The sequence below is a fragment of the Halichoerus grypus genome, chromosome 2 (assembly GCF_964656455.1).
Source record: "Halichoerus grypus chromosome 2, mHalGry1.hap1.1, whole genome shotgun sequence".
In the NCBI taxonomy this organism is placed as follows: domain Eukaryota; kingdom Metazoa; phylum Chordata; class Mammalia; order Carnivora; family Phocidae; genus Halichoerus; species Halichoerus grypus.
Window position 1 is genome coordinate 197,946,475 of NC_135713.1, and position 19,440 is coordinate 197,965,914.

At 46.5% G+C, this 19,440-nt stretch overlaps 2 protein-coding genes across 13 annotated transcripts in view; both read left to right on the plus strand.

Moving 5' to 3' along the window:
- The first annotated feature begins 5,538 nt into the window (after positions 1-5,538).
- On the plus strand, positions 5,539-14,331 carry AMZ2 (archaelysin family metallopeptidase 2). 10 transcript variants are annotated; one of them, XM_078065976.1, is made up of 10 exons: positions 5,539-5,850; positions 6,689-6,780; positions 7,108-7,197; positions 7,546-7,596; positions 7,744-8,026; positions 8,346-8,519; positions 8,639-8,767; positions 11,631-11,794; positions 13,009-13,185; positions 14,124-14,331. In XM_078065976.1, exons 4-10 carry the CDS (start codon positions 7,573-7,575, stop codon positions 14,277-14,279), a joined length of 1,107 nt encoding a protein of 368 aa, XP_077922102.1. In that variant the 5' UTR covers positions 5,539-5,850; positions 6,689-6,780; positions 7,108-7,197; positions 7,546-7,572; the 3' UTR covers positions 14,280-14,331. The 10 variants fall into 10 exon arrangements, with proteins under 10 accessions (XP_077922102.1, XP_077922105.1, XP_077922109.1 ...); XM_078065980.1 differs by lacking the exon at positions 5,539-5,850 and adding an exon at positions 6,105-6,214 and having other exon boundaries at positions 7,744-8,005; XM_078065975.1 differs by lacking the exon at positions 5,539-5,850 and adding an exon at positions 6,106-6,214.
- Positions 14,332-16,453: 2,122 nt separating this feature from the next.
- Positions 16,454-19,440, plus strand: part of ARSG (arylsulfatase G) — a 101,154-nt gene continuing 98,167 nt past the window's right edge. For all 3 annotated transcript variants that reach the window (XM_078065985.1, XM_078065987.1, XM_078065986.1), the window contains exon 1: positions 16,454-16,555. The gene's annotated coding sequence lies outside the window, so the exon portion shown is untranslated. The remainder of the gene's footprint in view (positions 16,556-19,440) is intronic.

Below are 19,440 nucleotides of genomic sequence, written 5' to 3' on the forward strand. Positions count from 1 at the left end.
GGGGTCCCCTTGCACAGTACTCTCTCTAGCCCTTAGCCGGTATCAGCTGCTCTGAGTATTCTCTCTCCCATAGCACCTGGGCGCTGGGTCTTTGAGGGCAGGTTGTCTGCTGGGCTGGAGGGATAAAGCAAGTCAACTCTTGCTTTCCGGGGATAGCCCAGGCTCAGCACAATTTAAATGTAAGTGAATTTTCTTTTCCATCTTCTCACCTCCCAGTAAATCCAGGTCCCAGTGCCCGAATCCCCCGGATCACAGGACCCTCCCCAATCTGCCTTATCGGCTCTGGGATGCTCTTCTGCTGAGGAACTCTGTGACCCTCAATTACTTACTTGTTTCCACTTCCTGACCAGTCAGACTTCCATTTCCTCAGAGCAGCTGATATCAGCTAAGGACTAGAGGAAAAGTAAACTGAGCACATACGAATTCATACTAGCAGGTAAATGACTGAAACCCTTTTAATGTATTCCCATTAAAAAGGATTGGTTGTGACATTTGAGAATCATTGTGGGCAGTAAGTTATAAAGGATGAAAACAAGGGGGTTAAGGATTTAGAAACTGCACACTCATTAGTGGGATGCTCCCCCGGTTTCCAGAACATTAGCAGTCAGGAAAGAATCCTTTTTTTTTTTTTTTTTTTTGAAAAAATGATCCAGTCACAGGTTCAGATATTAGGGAATCTCCCCTCAGTGAATCAGCTGGTTGTCTGCCAGCTCACCAGAACCCCCAGTGGATAATCTGCTTTCATGTACACAAAACCATCAACCAGCTTTGTGTGCCTCATGATGAAAGCTTAACAGATAGCCAAGGATCATCAGATGTTTGTGGAAAGTTCTAACATGAAAGAAAAAGACCCAAACAGAGGAAACAGCAGAACTAAACTTCAAAAGTAGCATAGTTCATATCCATAGAGAGACAAGAGAAGACATTTTACCCACTAAATGAGAAAAGGTGCAAAATAAATGTTCAGAACAAGAAAGAGCATTTGGCTATTAAAGAATAGAATGTTTGAAAAAAAAATACTCAAAAGACAGAAAACTTCAGAAAATAGTACAAAATGATGGATGGAAAAATATTAAAGAAAAGATAAGAAAATGAGAGGATCCATCTTGAAAGTCCCACATCCAGCAAATATGGAGAGAAAGAAATTTCTCAGAATGGAAGGATAAGAGACTCAAGATTGAAGAGCCTACTGAGTGAGCAACAAAATGAATGGGGGAAAAAAGGGCTCAGACCAGGTCACATCTTTAAAAAACTTATAGGGGCACCTGGCTGATTCCGTCAGAAGAGCATGTGACTCTTGATCTCAGTGTTGTGAATTCAAGCCCCATGTTGGGTGTAGAGATTACTTAAATAAATAAATATTTTTAGGGGCGCCTGGGTGGCTCAGTCATTAAGCATCTGCCTTTGGCTCAGGTCATGGTCCCAGGCTCCTGGGATCGAGCCCTGCATCGGGCTCCCTGCTCAGCGGGAAGCCTGCTTCTCCCTCTCCCACTCCCCCTGCTTGTGTTCCCTCTCTCGCTGTCTCTCTCTCTATCGAGTGAATAAATAAAAATCTTTGAAAAAAAATAAATAATTTTTAAAAATGTATATACTTAAGAACCATAGAGTTCTTCAGGACTCTAAAGAGAAAGGGAAGATTCCAAGATCTTCCTAAAAAAACTAAAAATAAAAAAAAAGCAGGTAACATACAAAGGATTAGGAATCAAAATCACTGCAAGTCAGAAAAAATGGAACAAACCCTTCCCAACGCTGAGGCAAGATGATTTTCAACCTAAAATTCCACACCAGTCCAGGGAAACTCTCAGTCAAGTATGAGGGTAGACTAGAAACATTTTTAGATATGCAAGATTTCAAAATATTTATTTCTATGTATCTTTATCCCAAAAGGATCTAGGGCATGTGCTACTACAACCAAAGGAGTAAACCAAGAAGGAGGAAGACACAGAATTTAAGAGAAACGATCCAACACAGAAGAGTACAGTTGCAGTCCCAGGGTGATAGCCACACAGCAGGCCCAGAGAGGATCGGTTCAGATGGGAACCGGGGATGGAGAGCTGCAGAAGGAAGGCTCCCAGAAACAAACAAACAACTGATGTGCTTAGGCTATGTAGAAAAATATTGACAAGTGTGTAACAGAGATGATGAAGCATTTTTTTAACAATAAAGAATTAGAGGAGGCCTAAGAAACTTGGTAAATGGATCTTTCATAATTTAAAAAAGAAAATCCATCAAATAACAGAAAGGAAATGATGATTAACTCCAGGTGAAAATAAAGAGTTCTACAAGAAAGCAAGCACGGGGGCACCTGGGTGGCTTAGCATCCGACTCTTGATTTTGGCTCAGGTCATGATCTCAGGGTGGTGGGATCGAGCCCCGCATCAGGCTCCACGTTCAGCTTGGAGTCGCTTGTCCCTCTCCCTCTGCTCCCCCTCCCCGGCCAAATAAATAAATAAAAGATTTTTATTTATTTTTTATTTTTATTTTTTTAAAGATTTATTTATTCATTCGAGACACAGAGATAGAGAGAGAGAACATGAGCAGGGGGAGAAGCAGAGGGAGAGGGAGAAGCAGGCCCCCCGTGGAGCAGGGAGCCCGATGCAGAGCTCGATCCCAGGACCCTGGGATCATGACCTGAGCCAAAGGCAGATGCTTAACCATCTGAGCCACCCAGGTGCCCCTAAATAAAAGATTTTTAAAAGAAAAGGAAGAAAGCACGGTCATAGTACACTGCTTGCTCTGCAGCAAACAATGAATAATTATCATAATGGAAGCGCTGACTACAGAGTCAATCCAGAGTTGTGATATAACTATATTGGCAGAGAACAGGAGGTGCGCAGAGTGAGGATGCGTAAGAGAGGTCAGCCCCCATCTATCATGGCAACAAATCAATAGATTGAAACCAATGGATCAAGAAATCTCATTATATGCATCCTGTTCAGAAATACAGACAAAAATACCAGGGAAAACATCAGAGAGCCTCTTGGAAGTTGGCCTATGGGGTGGGGCTGTTACTTTTCATTACAACCCTTTCAGTATGATTTGGCTTTTAAAAATGTACTTGGAATATTTTCATATATTTAGTAATTTTTAAAGAAAATCAGAGAACTAGGAAAATGAACAATACATAGGTTGCTAATCTAAATGGATCTCTAGTGGAATCTTGGTGAGTAAAATTCAGAGATTGTAGGGAAATGGTTGGGGGGCAGGGTGAAGAGGTACAATTATCACATGAGTTCATACTGGTGTGTTTTAATTGTACTGTGGTTATTTATGAAAGTGTACTTGGTTTTGGAAAATATATGCTAAAGTATTTAGGAGGAAAGAGACATCATGCCTGCAACTTACTCTCAAATGGTTCAGAGAAAAATTTTATATAAATATACATTACATATTATATATATGATACATATTCTTTTTATTCTAAAAATAAAGCTTAATGAACATGGGGTACTAAATTTTTTAAACAATAAGTATTAAATACTTAGAGACTGTACAGCAATATCATATCCTTCTAAAACTTGGGGGCAACCACAAAGTCTTTTTTTTTTTAACCCAGAAAGTGAATTTAAATAGTTTAAATGAAAAAAACAAAAAATTCTTGTTAATGAATACATGAGTTGAATGAAAAGCCAATGAATAACTTTTATGTTCCAAATACCTTGAATCAAAGTCTTTACCTTTAAGTATCTCACAGTTTAGAAAGGGAGACACTGAAGAACTAAGTTATGATTATTTCGATAAGGACAATCATAGCAATATGCACAAGGCAATGAACATTGCAGAAGGAGGGAGTTTTGGGTTGCAGAAGGTGGTGTTAGGGAGAGCTCTACGGGAGAGGTGAACACTGAGCTCAACGAAGCTTCTCAGGATGTCAGAAGGCCAGTGGATCAAAAGGTAAAATGTCCGATGTAACTCATTTGATCCCTAAAACTACAGAAGGTCTGTGTTATTTTTATCTCTGTTGTACAAACCAGGGAAGAGATGCATAAGGTTAAAAAAAATAGATGCTGGCCACATGCTAATGAACAACGGTTCCAGCGTTCAAACCCAGACCATCATCTTAGCCCCTGTGCTACACTGACTGCCTTTTGGGATCTCTGGAGATAGGGATTCAGTCAAAAGGCACAACATCCAAGAAAGCCAAGCAGGATCTCAGGCACAGTGGGAGTGATGCATTGATGTTCTCAGTTTAAACTTTGAGACCAGGCATGATATGAATGCATTTTACTGAAGAATGGGTTCAAGTACAGGTGGAAATGGGCACTGTGGTCAAAGAATGAATTTGGACATCTCAAGATCCAGGGGGCGTAAACAAACGTGAGACCGAGGTGATCACTGCAGTTGAAAAGATGAAACAGGGGCGCCTGGGTGGCTCAGTCGTTAAGCGTCTGCCTTCGGCTCAGGTCATGATCCCAGGGTCCTGGGATCGAGCCCCGCATCGGGCTCCCTGCTCGGCAGAAGCCTGCTTCTCCCTCTCCCACTCCCCCTGCTTGTGTTCTCTCTCTCACTGTGTCTCTCTCTGTCAAATAAATAAATAAAAATCTTTAAAAAAAAAAAGAAAAGATGAAACATTTATTAAGTTACGGTCCTCTAAGGAGAGACAACAAGGGGTTAAGGGTGGAGAAGGTAACCATCAGACAGGGCTGAAGTCCTCAAGAAAACCTGTGCATCCTTCCTGGAGAGTGAGAAGGACAATTAGGACAAAGAAAAAAGCAGAGTGTGGTAACATGTCCTGAACTTCAAAAGAATAGAGGTTGCTTTGTCCTAGTAGGACAATGGCTTGGAAATGAAAACTGGGGCTCAGGAGTATTTTTGATTGAAGGTTGGGAGGGAAGAAGTGATGTTCAGGGAAGAAAGTTGAGTGTCCCTTAAGGTGAGGTCTTGGGAAGAGAACTTGTGGGAAAAGGTGGAGGTGTGAAGAAACAGGCTTATAATGGACTAGGGTTTTTCCGGGGTTCTTTTGTAGGAAGCTGCTGAGTCAAATGGAGTGGAGAGCATGTGGTGAACCTGGGTAAGCCTGAACTGAGCTGGAAAGGACGGAGGGTATGAGGGGTGGGTGGGCTTGTTTGGCGGCCTGCTGGAGGCCCATACCCTTGAAGGGAGAGGGGATGGCGATTAATTAGGTTGGGATTTGTCCTTGGCAGTACGAGGGGGCTTTAGCCAGCCTGACCACATACTATGTCCTAACGTCTGCTGGGCACCGGGATGCATGAAGGGGCTACAGAGGGGTGGGCCAGGGGATCCTCTGCTTTCATATACAACCTCCCAGTGCTGAAGGGGCTTTAGGGGTCAGAGCCGGCTCCTTTCATCTTCCCCAGAAGAACCATGAGGCCCAGACAGGTTAACTCAGCCAAGGCCCCACAGCTGGCTCAGTGCTAACGCTCGCCCGCCCCTTTCCTACTTCCCTCGGGCACACGCACTCGGCCGTTCCAGCACCAGCGTGGCTCCGAGGGACGCATCCCTGGGTGGAGACAAACACTGCGGGCGGCGCCAGGCCCGGCCCCCGCCTCCGCGCCGCCCCCTCCTCCGCGCGCTCCACCTGCGCTCCGCGGTTGCGGCCGCATCCAGGCCGCTGCAGGCGCTGCCGCCGCAGAAGGGAAAGTCCAGCGGGGCGCGCGCCCAGGCCCTACGTCAACCTGCGGCCACGGCTGACTTATTTTGGACCCGGCTGGTTACATTAGTCACGCCGAGGGCGCTCCTCAAACCCGCGGCGCCCTGAGCACCTTCGCAAACAGGCAAACCCGCGAGGCCGCGAGACACGGCCTCCGGCGGGGGCACCCCGCCCCAGCTGCCCCGGGACCCAGCGCGGCCCCGGAGGGACCAGTGGCTGCGCCCCCGCGGAGACCAGGGGTAAGAAGGGGACTGTGGGGACTGACTTCGACGCCTCGCGACCTCGCCATCCTCCCCAGCTTGCGGAGACCATGACCGTGACTGCCGCCCCAACTGGAGCTCCAAGCCCGCCAGGCAGCCGCGAGCTACGGGGCGGGGCGTGCGACTCGGGGGCGTGGTAGGGCGGGGCATGCGGCTCGGGGGCGGGGCGCGCGGCTTGGGGGCGGGGCACGGGCGGGGCGCGACGGAGCGGCGGAGCGGTGCGTGGCGCGATGGGGCGTGGCGTTGCGCCGGCGGGGGGCGGGGGACCGCGTACGGAGTAGGGCGAGACGTGCGGGCGCGCGGAGGCCGCCGCTGGAGGCGGGCGGTGTCCAGGCCTGGCGGGGTGAGGGCAGTGCGGTGGAGCCGTCAGATCCGGGCCGTGGCCTCCCGGGTTGGGGGATCGGTGGTGGAGGATGGGGACGGTCGCCGTCGGTGGGGAGGGGTGAGGATGTGGGCGGGGCCGCTGCGGCGGAAGCCGGGGAGGACAGCGGGGGCGGGGGCGTCTCCAGGGAGCGAGGCGCTTTGAGGAGGCTTCCTCCGGGCGGAAAGACGAAGCGAGACTCCCCGGGGGATTCCCCCACTCCTCCCCAGCCAGGGACCGGGTCGCGGTTGCACGGGCCCCAGCCCAAGGTGCGGGTTTCTATAGCAACCAGCGGGGGTGGCCAGCTTGTCCAGGTTTGCCCAGGATGTGCTGGTTTGGGCACTGCGGGCCTGCAACCCACAGAAGTGATCCTCTTCTGCCTCCCGCGGTGCCACCCAGAGTGGACCTGGGAGGCTGGCGGAAGGCCGACCTTTCACACTGTCTTTTTAATATTAGGGAAGGCGCCCCGCACAGCACTTGCCCGACCAGGCCCAGGCATGCAGGTCCTTGTAAGGCAAAAACTTCGATGGGAGCCTACCTCCCTAAAGGTAGGTAGGATACAGGAGGGCACATTTTGCTTGGTATTTTGTCCTGTAGGAGAAGTGAACTGTCAGCCCAGTTGGGGAGCAGTGAGGACGATCTTATGCACATATCAGAGCTTTAACAATAGTGACCTCCGTTTGGGAATTTCGTCCTCGCTCTGGAACCCCAGGATTCTGATGTCCAGCCAGAACAGACGTTAGCTTCAATTTTCCCATCAATTGTCAATCATTAAACTGGAAAAAAATCTAGAGAATTAGGAAAGATGATAGGTTCCGGAGAGTGAAGTCCATTTTTTTTTTTTTTTTTTTTTTTGCCTTTTCTAACTCCAAAAGCCTCGTGGTGGAACAGCTGTTTGACGCATTTAGAAGAAAGAATGACACCCCTACAGAGGAACATGATGTGAATGGAAGAGACCTGTCATTGTGAGTCTGGCTTTTGATTAGTCACCTGATGTCCCTCCCCAGGGTGACAAGACTTTGAGGCAATAAACTTCAGTGTATGAGGTCTGTTACCAGCCTGCAGTTAAATTACAGAAATGGCAGGACTTACCTCAGTTCTCTTTTTGTGTGGTCTGGAACATCTTTGAGTCACCTTTGGAAAAGATGAGTATTTTTCATGTGGCCCTAATGAGTCAGTTCATAATATTGTTGCCCCAAGGACAGAAGGAAACAGGAAATCAGGTCATTCTCTTAATGGTTTTTTAAAACGGGAGCAGGTTCCATAAGAGAAGGAGGAATGAACTTCATGATTTTTCTTTTCACCTTTTTCAGATACCCTCCCCAAGAAATTGATTGGAAATGGGGAAGAAAAACAGTTATTTGGTACGAATAATAGTAACAACAACAACAACAAAGCAATCAGTTTTTCCATTCTAGGGAGAAATTAGAGATGTATGTGGAAGATAGGCAGATTAAAGTCACCGGAGTGGATATGCATTGTGTATTTGATGACTTGTGTTTTCCTGGTAGATGCAAACAGTACAGCACTCTGAACAGACTCTCAAAACAGCTCTCATCTCAAAGAACCCAACGCTCGTGTCACAGTATGAGCAGTTAGATGCGGGCGAACGGCGTTTGCTGAACAAAGCCTTCAAGCCAGACAATGATCTGTTTGGACCCATTACCTTGCATTCGGAATCAGACTGGATCACCTCCCATCCCGAGCCTCCCCAGGACTTCGAACAGTTTTTCAGCGATCCTTCTAGAAAGGCACCGTCTCCAGAGAAACGCAGTATTTATATACAGTGCATTGGTATACATTGGTAACATGCTGGATTTGGGTTGGTTTGCAACGGGGCTATTGCCAGGGATAGCCCACTTGTTCTCATTCAAGTGGGCAGTTTTATGATCATTTTTTGACATTCATTACAGTGGAGGAAGTTTTGTACCCAAATCGCCTTAAAAGGGGACATTTTGTTTCTTTGTAGTTCATGTTCACATCAATGAGTGGTAAAGGTTTATTGAAAATCTGGAGTTAGTTTGCTTCTAATATCAAATTTCTAATTATAGAATGAGATAGACTGAATGTTTAATCATCTTAAAGTCTGTCTTACATTTTTTCCATCTTCTAGGATCTCTAGGAAACACCAGAGTTATCAGTGAAGAATATATTAAGTGGCTCAAAGGCTACTGTGAAGCATTTTTCTATGGCTTGACAGTGAAACTCCTAGAACCGGTTCCTGTCTCTGTAACGAGGTGTTCCTTTAGAATCAATGATAACACACAAAACCTACAAATTCATGCAGGTGAATTAAACAACTTTACAATTTAAATTGAGTAAAGGAGATATTAGATAGATACATGTATGGAGATATATATATATATATATCTCACACGTACTTTTTTTTTTTTTTTTTCCAAATAGGGCACATCCTGAGGTTCTTAAAAAGGAAGAAACCTAGAGATGCCTTCTGTATTGTGGGAATAACAATGATTGATCTTTACCCACGAGACTCCTGGAATTTTGTCTTTGGACAGGCCTCTTTGACAGATGGTATTCCTTTTTGACATTGTTAGTAGAAATTTCCTCAACTTGAGAATATTTGAAACTGTTGATAAAGGGAAGAAATCCCAGCCAATTATCATTTTGATACTTAGGACCATAATATTTCTGGTGCATCGTGCTGTGCTCGGGAAGTAGTATGCTGTGGATGGATTCTGATGATCCATCTGACGAGCCCTTCACTACCTACATGATTTTGAGGCCAATGATACCTATTTCAGAGAGTCCTTTTAAGATAGTTTACCTAACAGTGCTGATACATAAAAAGTGTGTCTATATGCCGACATCATATAGACGTTCAGCACAACAGATGGTAAATATCAGTAATTCAGGGGCAAGGTGAATTAAAGACCTTAGGGATGTTTGTACTATCATTAAGGTAAGTGAAAATCTTGCTAATTGTTTTTCAGTTCTTCTCCTAGTTCTCTTACCTAGATAGAGTAACTATAGGCTGACTTCCAAGTGTGTAAGCTTCTTATCCTGTGTCTTGTGACATTTTATTTTACTTTTATAAAAAGTCACCTTCAGTTTTCGATTTGAGATATAGTAAAACTTGACTCATTAGGAATTCTGCATGGTAATAGGGTAGGAAAGGATCTGGAAGCAAATCCTATTTTTGCCTTTTTTTTTTTTTTCTTTTTGCCTTCTCTCCACTTTTCCCCCCACCCCTCCATTTTTGCTGTAATTTCTCTACCCTCGTCCCCTAGGATCTGACAGGTTTGGAAGGGAAAGTCCAAAGCACTAAGGGGAGTGGTCGTCCCTTAGCACTCTGGGGATAGGGAGTAGGTATCCAGGACCTTGCTTTCGGAGTACTGGTTCATGGACTGTCCAGGTGTTACCTTAGCATCAGGGTTTGTTGGGGGTGGGCCCTGTCTTTAACAAATGTTTCTTTCTATTAGACATTTCTTTCTGAGACATTCATTAGAGGTGGGAGCCCAGGGCACCATAGAGCCTCTTCTTCCCTCTACTCCTTCTTTGGTGACTTCTCCATTTACATTCCTAGAGCACCCCCATCCCCCATCAGCACACTCTATTGGACACTCTGGCCATGGCTATCTTTCTGATTTTTGTAAGAGCTATCTTTCTGGGGCGCCTGGGTGGCTCAGTCGTTAAGCATCTGCCTTCGGCTCAGGTCATGATCCCAGGGTTCTGGGATCGAGCCCCGCATCGGGCTCCCTGCTCGGCGGGAAGCCTGGTTCTCCCTCTCCCCCTCCCACTGCTTGTGTTCCCTCTCTCGCTGTGTCTCTCTCTGTCAAATAAATCTTTTAAAAAAAAAAAAAAAGAGCTATCTTTCTATCAGAAATAAGCTTTTTTAAAATAAGATTTTATGTATTTATTAGAGAGGGAGAGCACAAGCTGGGGGGGAGTGGCAGAGGGAGAAGGAGAAGCAGACATCCCCGCTGAGCAGGGAGCCCCACATGGGGACTGGGAGGGCTCAGTGCTCGATCCTAGGACCCTGAGATCATGACCTGAGCCCAAGGCAGACGCTTAACCGACTGAGCCACCCAGGCACCCCTATCAGAAATAAACTTTTATGAGCTAAATTTTTATCTCCCCTTTTATAATTAATCTGACAGCGATGGAAACATTAAAAAAAATGTTAAAACAATGTATCTAGACATTGCTAGCTAATTTATCTTATGCACGTTTGAGGGGTCAGGAGGCATTCTCCTAAAATGTTTCTACTTTAAGCCCCCCCTTTTTAGTAAGTTTCTTAAATATTACATGGTCTAAAGAAGGTGTAAGCTAGCAGCATTGATCTGCCATGCAGTGAGATAGGATCTTACTATAAGTGACTGTACTTTCCCAAGTTTATAAAGATGGGGATTTTAAAATGGAGAAATATATAATTACTAAAAATAATCTCCCATCCGTAGGGTTATTAGAAGGAAAAAATGTTCTTGCTAACGGTATTGTAGTGAAATCATGCCCACACTTGGTTGGCCAGAGGATAGAGGAGTCAGCTGTGACATGAGATTTTGTTTTTCCTTAACTTTCAGAATGCGCTCTCTTTCTCTAAATATCAAATATAAGGTGACACTTTGAAGGGTGGGGTGAGGAGCATTCTCTTTGGATCAAGTTGGATTGGACAGACTTACTATGAACTCATTTCTTTAACAAAAAAATGCCTTATTACTTTCAGATAACAGCGGAAATAGGCATAAATAAAAATGACAACGTAAACAAGTCACATTATAAAGCCATGCCCTTCAGAATGTATTGTGCAGCAAACCCTGTTCTCATGTGTGCAGGGATGGTTGAGAGAAGCTTCAGTGTAACAGGAAGTCAGTTACAAGGGTGTTTATTCTGGTCACCCGAAGGCAGCCACATAGAGTCGTGCTCTGAGTGAGAAGGGGGAGGGGGGTGGGGGTTCTGTGGGAAGGCATGGTGTCCAACATGGTCTCCACGCATCAGGGCAGTGAAGGAACCCTCCCTGAGCTGTAGGACCTAGAGATCTGTTTATTGTGTTCTTAAAGAGTAAAGTCATGGATGCGTGGTACGTGTGTCACCATTTTTCCTCACTCCTCTTGGAGTCCTTGATTTGGGTTACTCTTTGAGAAAAAAGACTAATTTTGTGTGTGGGGGGGAATTCTAGAACTTTCTGTTTCTCAAGAATTTGATCTCAAGACCCTTGAGTCTTACAGGGCGGGGCAGTGTGGATAGCAGAAGATTTTGGTGGGGAAATCTGGAGCAAAGGCCCTCCTTTGTCTTGGCAAACCTTAAGCATATTAGACCGTGAACGCAGTAGCACAGATTTGCACCCAATGACTAGACGCGCGAACAGCCTCTCTTTTTTGGTTTTTCATTCAGGAACCTTACTCCCATTCTGATGTTGCTTGTCCTCCTTTTCTAGGTGTGGGGATATTCAGCTTTGCCAGGTATGGTAGTGATTTTTACAGCTCACGCTATGAAGGCAAAGTGAACAAGCTGCAGAAAGTATCTTCAAGCGACTATTCCGTTTTTGATAACTATTATATTCCTGAAGTGACCAGTGTTTTGCTGCTTCGTTCCTGTAAGGTGAGTCATTTAAAAAAAAAAAAAGAAAGAAACAAATCCAACAGGAATGTTTTTTAAAGACCTCTTAATTCCCTGAATTGTATATCAACAGTCCTTAAGGTCGTATTATAAATGAGCTTGTATCGCTTGTGTACTTTTGGTGGATATTGTTTGACTGAAGTTATCAACAGAAACAGGATTAGAATGGATACCTTAATACTGAAATTCACAGCATCCGTGCTGGCTTTTGTCCGATTAGTAGCGACACGCAGCCTTGGCTGTACCCACATCCTCGCCACTAGTTTAATTCCAGAATTCTGTTATGAGTAAGCTAACTGACTTGTTGAAGCTGTCGTGGTCATCATGTAAAGCGGCTCTCAGAGGCCTCTGCTCTCAGGCGTCTTGCAGACGGCTTCCTCTTGGCCCGAAGCTGCCTTCTACTGCGGTTAGTTCTGCTCACAGCTCCTGATTCCTCCCCAACCCCTGCTCTTCGGAAAGCCCATCTCCTGATTTCCAGTCCGTTATCGTCGTGTCCCCCCCCTCAGTCTCTGTAGCCAGAGACAGAGGCTTTACCTGCAGCTGGGAAGTTTTGTTTTCCTAAGGTATCTACCCTCCTTAGGGTTTGAGAGCTACAGTGTTTTCAGAGTGTGTCCCCCGCATCAGCATCACCTGGCGTGCCCGGTAACATGCAGACTGAGCCCCCGTCCTCCCAAACCTGCTGACTCGGCATCTGTGGGGGAAGGGCCGGAATCTGAAGCCTAACAGGCGTCCCACCCTCTGGTCTACAGCAACAACTGTCCACCGGCGCTGATTTGGCCACCCGGGGACTTCTGGCAATGTCGAGAGACACTTCCGGTTGTTGCAGTTGGGCGGGGGGTGTTCCTGGTACTAGTGGGTAGAGGCTGGGGATGGTGCTAAGCATCCTACAGTGCGCAGGACAGCTGTGTCCTCCCCCCACCGCCACCGTGCTGACGCAGAGTGGTCCCACCCAACATGTCACATGTATCCAGGCTGAGAAACCCTGCTCCGGGGGAAGTAATTAAGTATAGGAAGGAAGGCGGTAAGACAATTAGGGAAACCGAGGATTAAGTCTTTGGGCAGGTTGAAGTTTTTGGTGAGGACGGGAAGGGAGTTGATTCCTCTAAATTTGTTTCTTGGAAAAGCAAGAAAAAGAAGGCAGGTCTGACTCTTTGATGATGGTGGCGCTATAAAGCCTTGCTGCGAATGTCTTGCAGACTTTAACCCATGAGATCGGACACATATTCGGACTTCGACACTGCCAGTGGCTTGCATGCCTCATGCAAGGCTCCAACCACTTGGAAGAGGCTGACCGGCGCCCCCTCAACCTTTGCCCTATCTGTTTACGCAAGCTGCGGTGCGCTGTGGGCTTCAACATAAGAGAGAGATACCAAGTAAACGAGGGGAAGCAAAAGAAGGGGGGAAGTGGTTATATAAGTAGCAAACTACCATTTTCTATTAGGCCCTTCTCAGGAGCTGTAATTTATCAGAGGAAATTAGTGCGGAGATAAGCAGGAAGCTGTGGTTTAAAAAAAAAAAAGAAAAACACGCAAAGAAATCTCCTCTTAAAAACTGCCTTGCCTCTGGGTGCCTTACACTTGCAGTTCAGTGAGAGACGGTGGAGGAGGTATCTACCTGTAGTCCCCCTTCACTCGACTTGGGAGAACAGGCTGAATGTTGATGTGTGTGGCAGAGTTCATTATTTTTTAAAACCACAAGTATATGTGGAGATGCTTTATCTTGCCAAATATGGGACAGGGGTACGCTGTTCACTCAGAGGAAAGGATGAGTTTCTTTAAGGAGGAAGAGGGAAAGTACGTAATCTTGGTGCGTGTGTGCATGTCCACGCATGCCCACAAACATGTCCGTAGTCCTCACCTACCTCCTCGTGGGTGTGACTGCTCACGCAGGGATCTTTACATACGTGTGTCTGTCTACACCTGTGTGCACACTTACATGGCGACCCATTTACACACCAGCTCGAAAGCACTTGCCCAGTGCCCTGTGGAACCTTTGGCATGTTGAGAAAAGCATAATCCTCCCATCCAGGAAAACCTGTGAGGATTCGTGCGTTTCTCTTTCATCTTCCCTCCTGTACACACTTCTGACCATCATTTGTAATCGTAGGTTGTATATTTTTGGTAACTGCTCCTTCACCCAGTCAGTATGTGTTGTTCCATATTCACAAACATCTTTGTCAGACGGAACATCTTCCCGGGGTAATAGAAGTCACTGATTGAGATAACGTGATTTAGACGCCAACGTGTTTCTCCTGCCTCAAACTGTTTTGCCCTGATTTGTTAACATGTGAATCTGGATTTTGTTTTTCAAGGCGCTGGTGAAGTGGATTGAGGATGAGTCTGCTGACACCCCTGGAGTCGGCACGGAACACAGTCGGGAAGATAATGTGAATTTACCAAAACCCGTGGAAGCCTTTAAGGAATGGAAAGAGTGGATAATAAAATGCCTTGCTGTTGTCCAAAAATGAGGACCTTCACGTAGGAGTAATTACAATAAACACCTTGCGCATTATGCTTTCACTCGGATGTAGTACTTCATTAGAACAGACTGTTTACTGATTCTGCCCTGTGTCAAGTAACAGAATGGAACCGTCTTTAAAGCACCTGAACTTTGAAATGAGGCTTATCTGGAATGCTAAAAACTATAAACCCTCTCTCTTCTGTCTTAGTAGCCTGGTCCGTGGTAGCGAGCACATCATTTCCATTCTTGAAATATGTTTATGTCTCACAAGAGAGCTAGGACTAGCAGATGAGTAAATACAAAAATCACTGTATGTGCCCCAAGAAAGGATTTCCAAGGAACATAATTTCCAGGGGGTGATTTTTGGTTCATTTCTTAGAAGAGGTGGTCCGCCTCCTCTAGATCCCTCATCTGTGGACTCTCCTTCCCAGGGGGGCTGCCTGGTCTCCCTTGTATTTGCTGGTTGTCCCCTTGAACCTGAAAGAAGCAGTAGTTCACATGGGGTTTCGGCAGCTTATAAAATGTGACCTCCTCTCAAGAATATTTACAAGTGAGACTCACGGGACTTGTACAACAGACATAGTATTTGTGAAGGGTCTTGCCCATAATTTGGTACAATGGGCCTTATGTTTGTAAGTGTGGCACTTTTCCTGTAGGCTTGGAGCAGGTGTTAGGTTTATTCCTACAATAGTATCATTCTCACTTTGCATTGTCAAGTGTTTACTTGAGGGGGAGAGTGTGACGGGGCGTCCCGTTGGTGGGTCAGGAATGCCCGTGTTGGCCTGTCAGGCTGTGAACATCAGCTGGGTTTCCTCCGTGGGCAACAGGTTGAAAACCGCAGACTTTTTGAGATCAGTGTATCTCAGAAATCTAGGAATTAGGTCAGATCATTTGACTGAATGCTGGTGAGCAGATTGCGTTTTCCCACATTCCCATCTTCACCTGGAGGGTAAAACTTAACAGGTATTTTTAAATTTTGAAGTTTGGAACCTAAATTCCCTGTTATTTATGCAGTGATTTATTTATTTATTTTTTGCAGTGTGATTTAAAGCACATATTCTAACTGAATCCATGCTTTCCCTTACTACATTGACTTTCTTACTTGATGAGACCTCTTAAGGTCATTTAGAAAAATGGTGATTTGTGTTCACACTCATCGGAGGGCTAACACTTGGTCGTTCTAATATGAGAAGAGAACCGAAGGGAGCATGGACTTGTACGGATTCTGTTATGTTTTATTTCCTTGTACTATCATTGCCCAGTGTGTTCAGGCTTCTTCTGTTTTCCCACAAGGTAAGCGCAAGTTTAGCCCTTTAGGACAGCAGGAGTTACAGACCTACACACAGATTTGGCTAGGTGTGTAAATCAGGGGTGCGGTTATCTGGACAAGACATAAAGTCCATTTGTACCTACTCTGCACAGAGAGACGAGGAGAAAAGTCTTCTATTTAAAAAATCAAATCATTCAGTCCTGTTAAAAGTTGGACGAAAGTTTTACGTGATAGGCATTTATTCAGCAATCATCAATTGTGTATAATGCATCGTATTTACTTTTGGACAATTTCTTAGGGTTAAATTTAAGAATATAATCTGTTTACTGCAACGAAATTTTATGTACTATAGGTAAATCTTGTCTTGAGAAATGATTTTCAGTAACAAATCCACACAGAGCTTGCTTTGCAAATGCTTAAGGTAAGAGTGAAGAGAATTAGTAGTTTTCCACGGTCTAGAAATAAGCGAATCTGAAAAGCTGCTGGCGCTGGCGCCTGCGGAATTAGTCGTCTGTCTCCGGTCCGGGGGAGGACGAAGCGTCAACGTTTTCGTCCGCCAAGCCCTGTAACGGCGACGGCCGGACAGAAGACCGTGGCCTTGCCGGGCTCGCCCTCTGAAGCCCGGAGGTCCCCCGCCCTCCCCGCCCCCCGGCTCGAGCGCGTGTCCGTTCCGCAACCCGCGCGGCCGAGGGTCGGGGCGCTGCGCTCGGGGCGCCGAGCGCGGGTGGCGGCGGGCGGCGGCGGGCGGGCGGTGGCGTCGGGCGGGCGGCGCCGTCCCCCCTCCCCCAGCGGCGGCGCTGTCCCCCGCGGCGCCCCCCACGCCCGCCCCCGCCCCACGGCGGCGCTGTCCACGCCCCCGCGGCGCCCCGCCCCGCCGCGAGCCCGCGCGGCGCGTCCCCGGCCCGCGCCCCTGGCCGCGCCCGCGCGCCCCCGGCCCGCAGCGCAGCCTCCCGGGCGAGGGGGCGCAGGAGCGGCGGGGAGCTGGCAAGATCGGCGCGGCGGGCGGCGGAGCAGTGAGTGCGAGCGAGCGGGCTCGGGGGCGCGTGTGCGCGGCGCTGGCTTCCGGAGGCCGCGGCTGAGCCCCTTGCGCGGCTCTGGTCCCTAAGCTAGAGCGGCACCGTCCCCTACGAAGAGAGCACGGGCCTCAGATGTCATCTTAACGTTTCTGGGAGCCACGTGAGCTCGTGCAGCAAGGGGCACGTGAGATTAGGCTTAGTCACACATGTTAATTTAGTCCAATGCATCCGAAATATTACCATTTCAACCTGTGGTCGATATAAAAATGGAGAGAGTTTACATTCACCTCTCATTCTACGTGTCCGAACTCCAGTGTGCACTTGACAATGAGAGCACCTCTCAGCTCGGAGGGCCGCATGGCGAGGGCTCGACGGCCCCGCGCGGCTCACGGGGCTCACGGGGCTGGACCGCGCCCCTCTAGCTTAGTACCGATTCCTGCTGCTCACGGCAAGATGCACCTCTGAAGTTGAATTAATAGGAATTCATAGGAAAGGCTTTTTAGAGGAAAAGGTTTTGCGTGTCTTCTGGCAGTACCGTGAGAGTTGGCGTTCAAGCCGGGAGGATGTGAACACTCCACAGAGTCCGTATTGATGGACCGGCTTTTAGATCTTGCTGTTTATTCCCCGCGGCAGTTTTTTTTTTTTTTTTTTTTTTTAACCGTCTCCAGTTGCCAAGGGCCTGGTCTGTCCTCTAAACGCGTTTTCATTTTTGGAATGCAGAACTGTAGAGTGTTAATAATGTGGATCTTGCTCAGTTCATTTCACATGTGAAGACACAGGCCTGCAGTAGCGAAGTAAACTTGTTCTCAGTAGCACCAATGGCAAAGATGGACCGGGTCCAAGTCTCCCTAATTACGAATTCTGCTTTGTTTTCCCTCTGCTGCATGACCTCATAAGTAAAATACCAGGAGCCAGAAACCTAACCGGTTTTTTTTTCCCCTCCCAGATTGTTTATAGAAGAGTTACAAGATTAAACTTTCTTTCAACCTCTTTTCTATTCAAGTGGGGCCATCTGGGGTTGCTCAAAGTCAGAGAAATCAGTCCATGTACTCTGCCTTAGCACCAAAAAAGAGACTCAATATCCAGAAAAGCACTTGCTACCCATGGAGGCATTAAAAAAAAAAAAAAAAAAAAAAAAAGGCATCATAAAAAAAAAAAGACTACTAGAAAATAGGTTAAGTTAAAACAAAATCTGCTCCAGCAATATGTTAAAACTGAGCCCTCCATCTGCACACCTACCCTCGGGATAATTTCTTCCCTATGTTTGTTTAGTCTCGGATGGATCTATGTTTTCTTCCTTACAGCTGATTGGCTCATACAGCACTCTTGAGGGCACTTAGAGACCCATCCTCAGCTGTTGGGACAGTAGGCTTGGATCACAGTGCTTTCAGTGTCTTGGGGCCACCCAGCTGCTTTCTAGCAGCACCAGACTGTCTTGGGCTGTAATTGTAAATCAGTACCATGTTCTTTCCTCTTGAAAAAGCCAATGAGAAATGAACTCATTCATTCAACAGTATTTTTGGAGCACCACCTACTCTGTGCGGGGCCCTGCTCAAAGCCTGGGAAGTAGCAGTAAACAAACAAACAAAAACCCACTATCTTAAGGTGCAAATGGAGGAGACCTGGTTAATGAATGAAAACAAATACTTGTATAACTTTTTCTTTTGTTTTCAGAGTAAGGGGTAGAAACAAGGACTGTTTTGGATAGGAGAGTCAGGAATGCCTCCTCAGGAACATTTGGAGGAGACCAAATTGCAGGGTCACATCATGCACACGTCAAAGGGAAGGGTGGACTAGGGAAAAATGCTAAGGCATGAGGCTTGTGTTTTCAAGGAACAAGAAGAAGGCCAGTGCAGTTAGAGTATCAGGGAGCAAGGAAGAAAGAAAGAGCAGGAAGTTCACGAAGAACCCATTGTTAGGGATTTTAGGTTTTAAATGTGGTCGTGACTGATTTGTGCCTTCAAAGGATTATCGTAAGGCTTCTCTATGGAAAATTACAGCAGGAAAATCAAAGCAATAGCGGAATTGGGCAAACCAGCTAGAAGATGATTGCAATAATCCAGCTAAGACGATACTGGCTTGGATCAGGGGTACTGGTAGAATTGGCAAAAGCAGGTTCTGGGTATATTTAGAAAGTAAAGTCAATAGGATTTGTGCAGGAGCAGGTTTGGGGAGGAGGGTCAAGAGTTCTGCTGAGGACATGTGAAATTGGAAATGCCTAGTTGGCACCAGGTGCTGTCACACGGGCCTGTGTGAGTCTGGAGCTCAGCTGCACAGTCGGATCCTAGAACAGGAACTGTCAGTGTAGAGAAGGTGCTTACAGTTTTGCCTGAATTCTAGGGGAGTAGGTTGCTAGGACAGTTGGCGTGCTTTTCTTGAGTTGCTGGAAAGGTATCTAAATAATATAAATCCATGGCTACAATGTGTATTTTCTCTCCATAATATTTGCTGAGCTCTATTTAAAACGCGTTTATAGATAAAATGTTCTGGAAGATCAGTTTGCTGTCCACTTCTCCCTCTAGGAAATGCATGGTCACTGAAGTAATTTTGATTTGGATGTGAGAGTTTTTCTCCCTTGAAAAGCAGAGTTGTGTGTTCTGGAAACTTGGCCCTTTTCTTCTTTGCACCCCGGGGAGCCCTTACAGAAGCTGAACACCAGGGGGAGCTAGTTTCCTTGCTTATACAGCGGCTGGCCCACCTGTTGGTGATTGCAGCCCTCCTTTGATTAACATCTCTATCAAAGACAAATCCGAAAACAAGTCCAGCTTCTCTTTTCTCAATGCTACTGTACTTATAGGATTGACCTTCTAGGACATAACAAGTCTGAATTGTCTTTAAATTTGTCGTTTCTGGCAACCATCTCGGGTCCCCTCCCTCCTTGG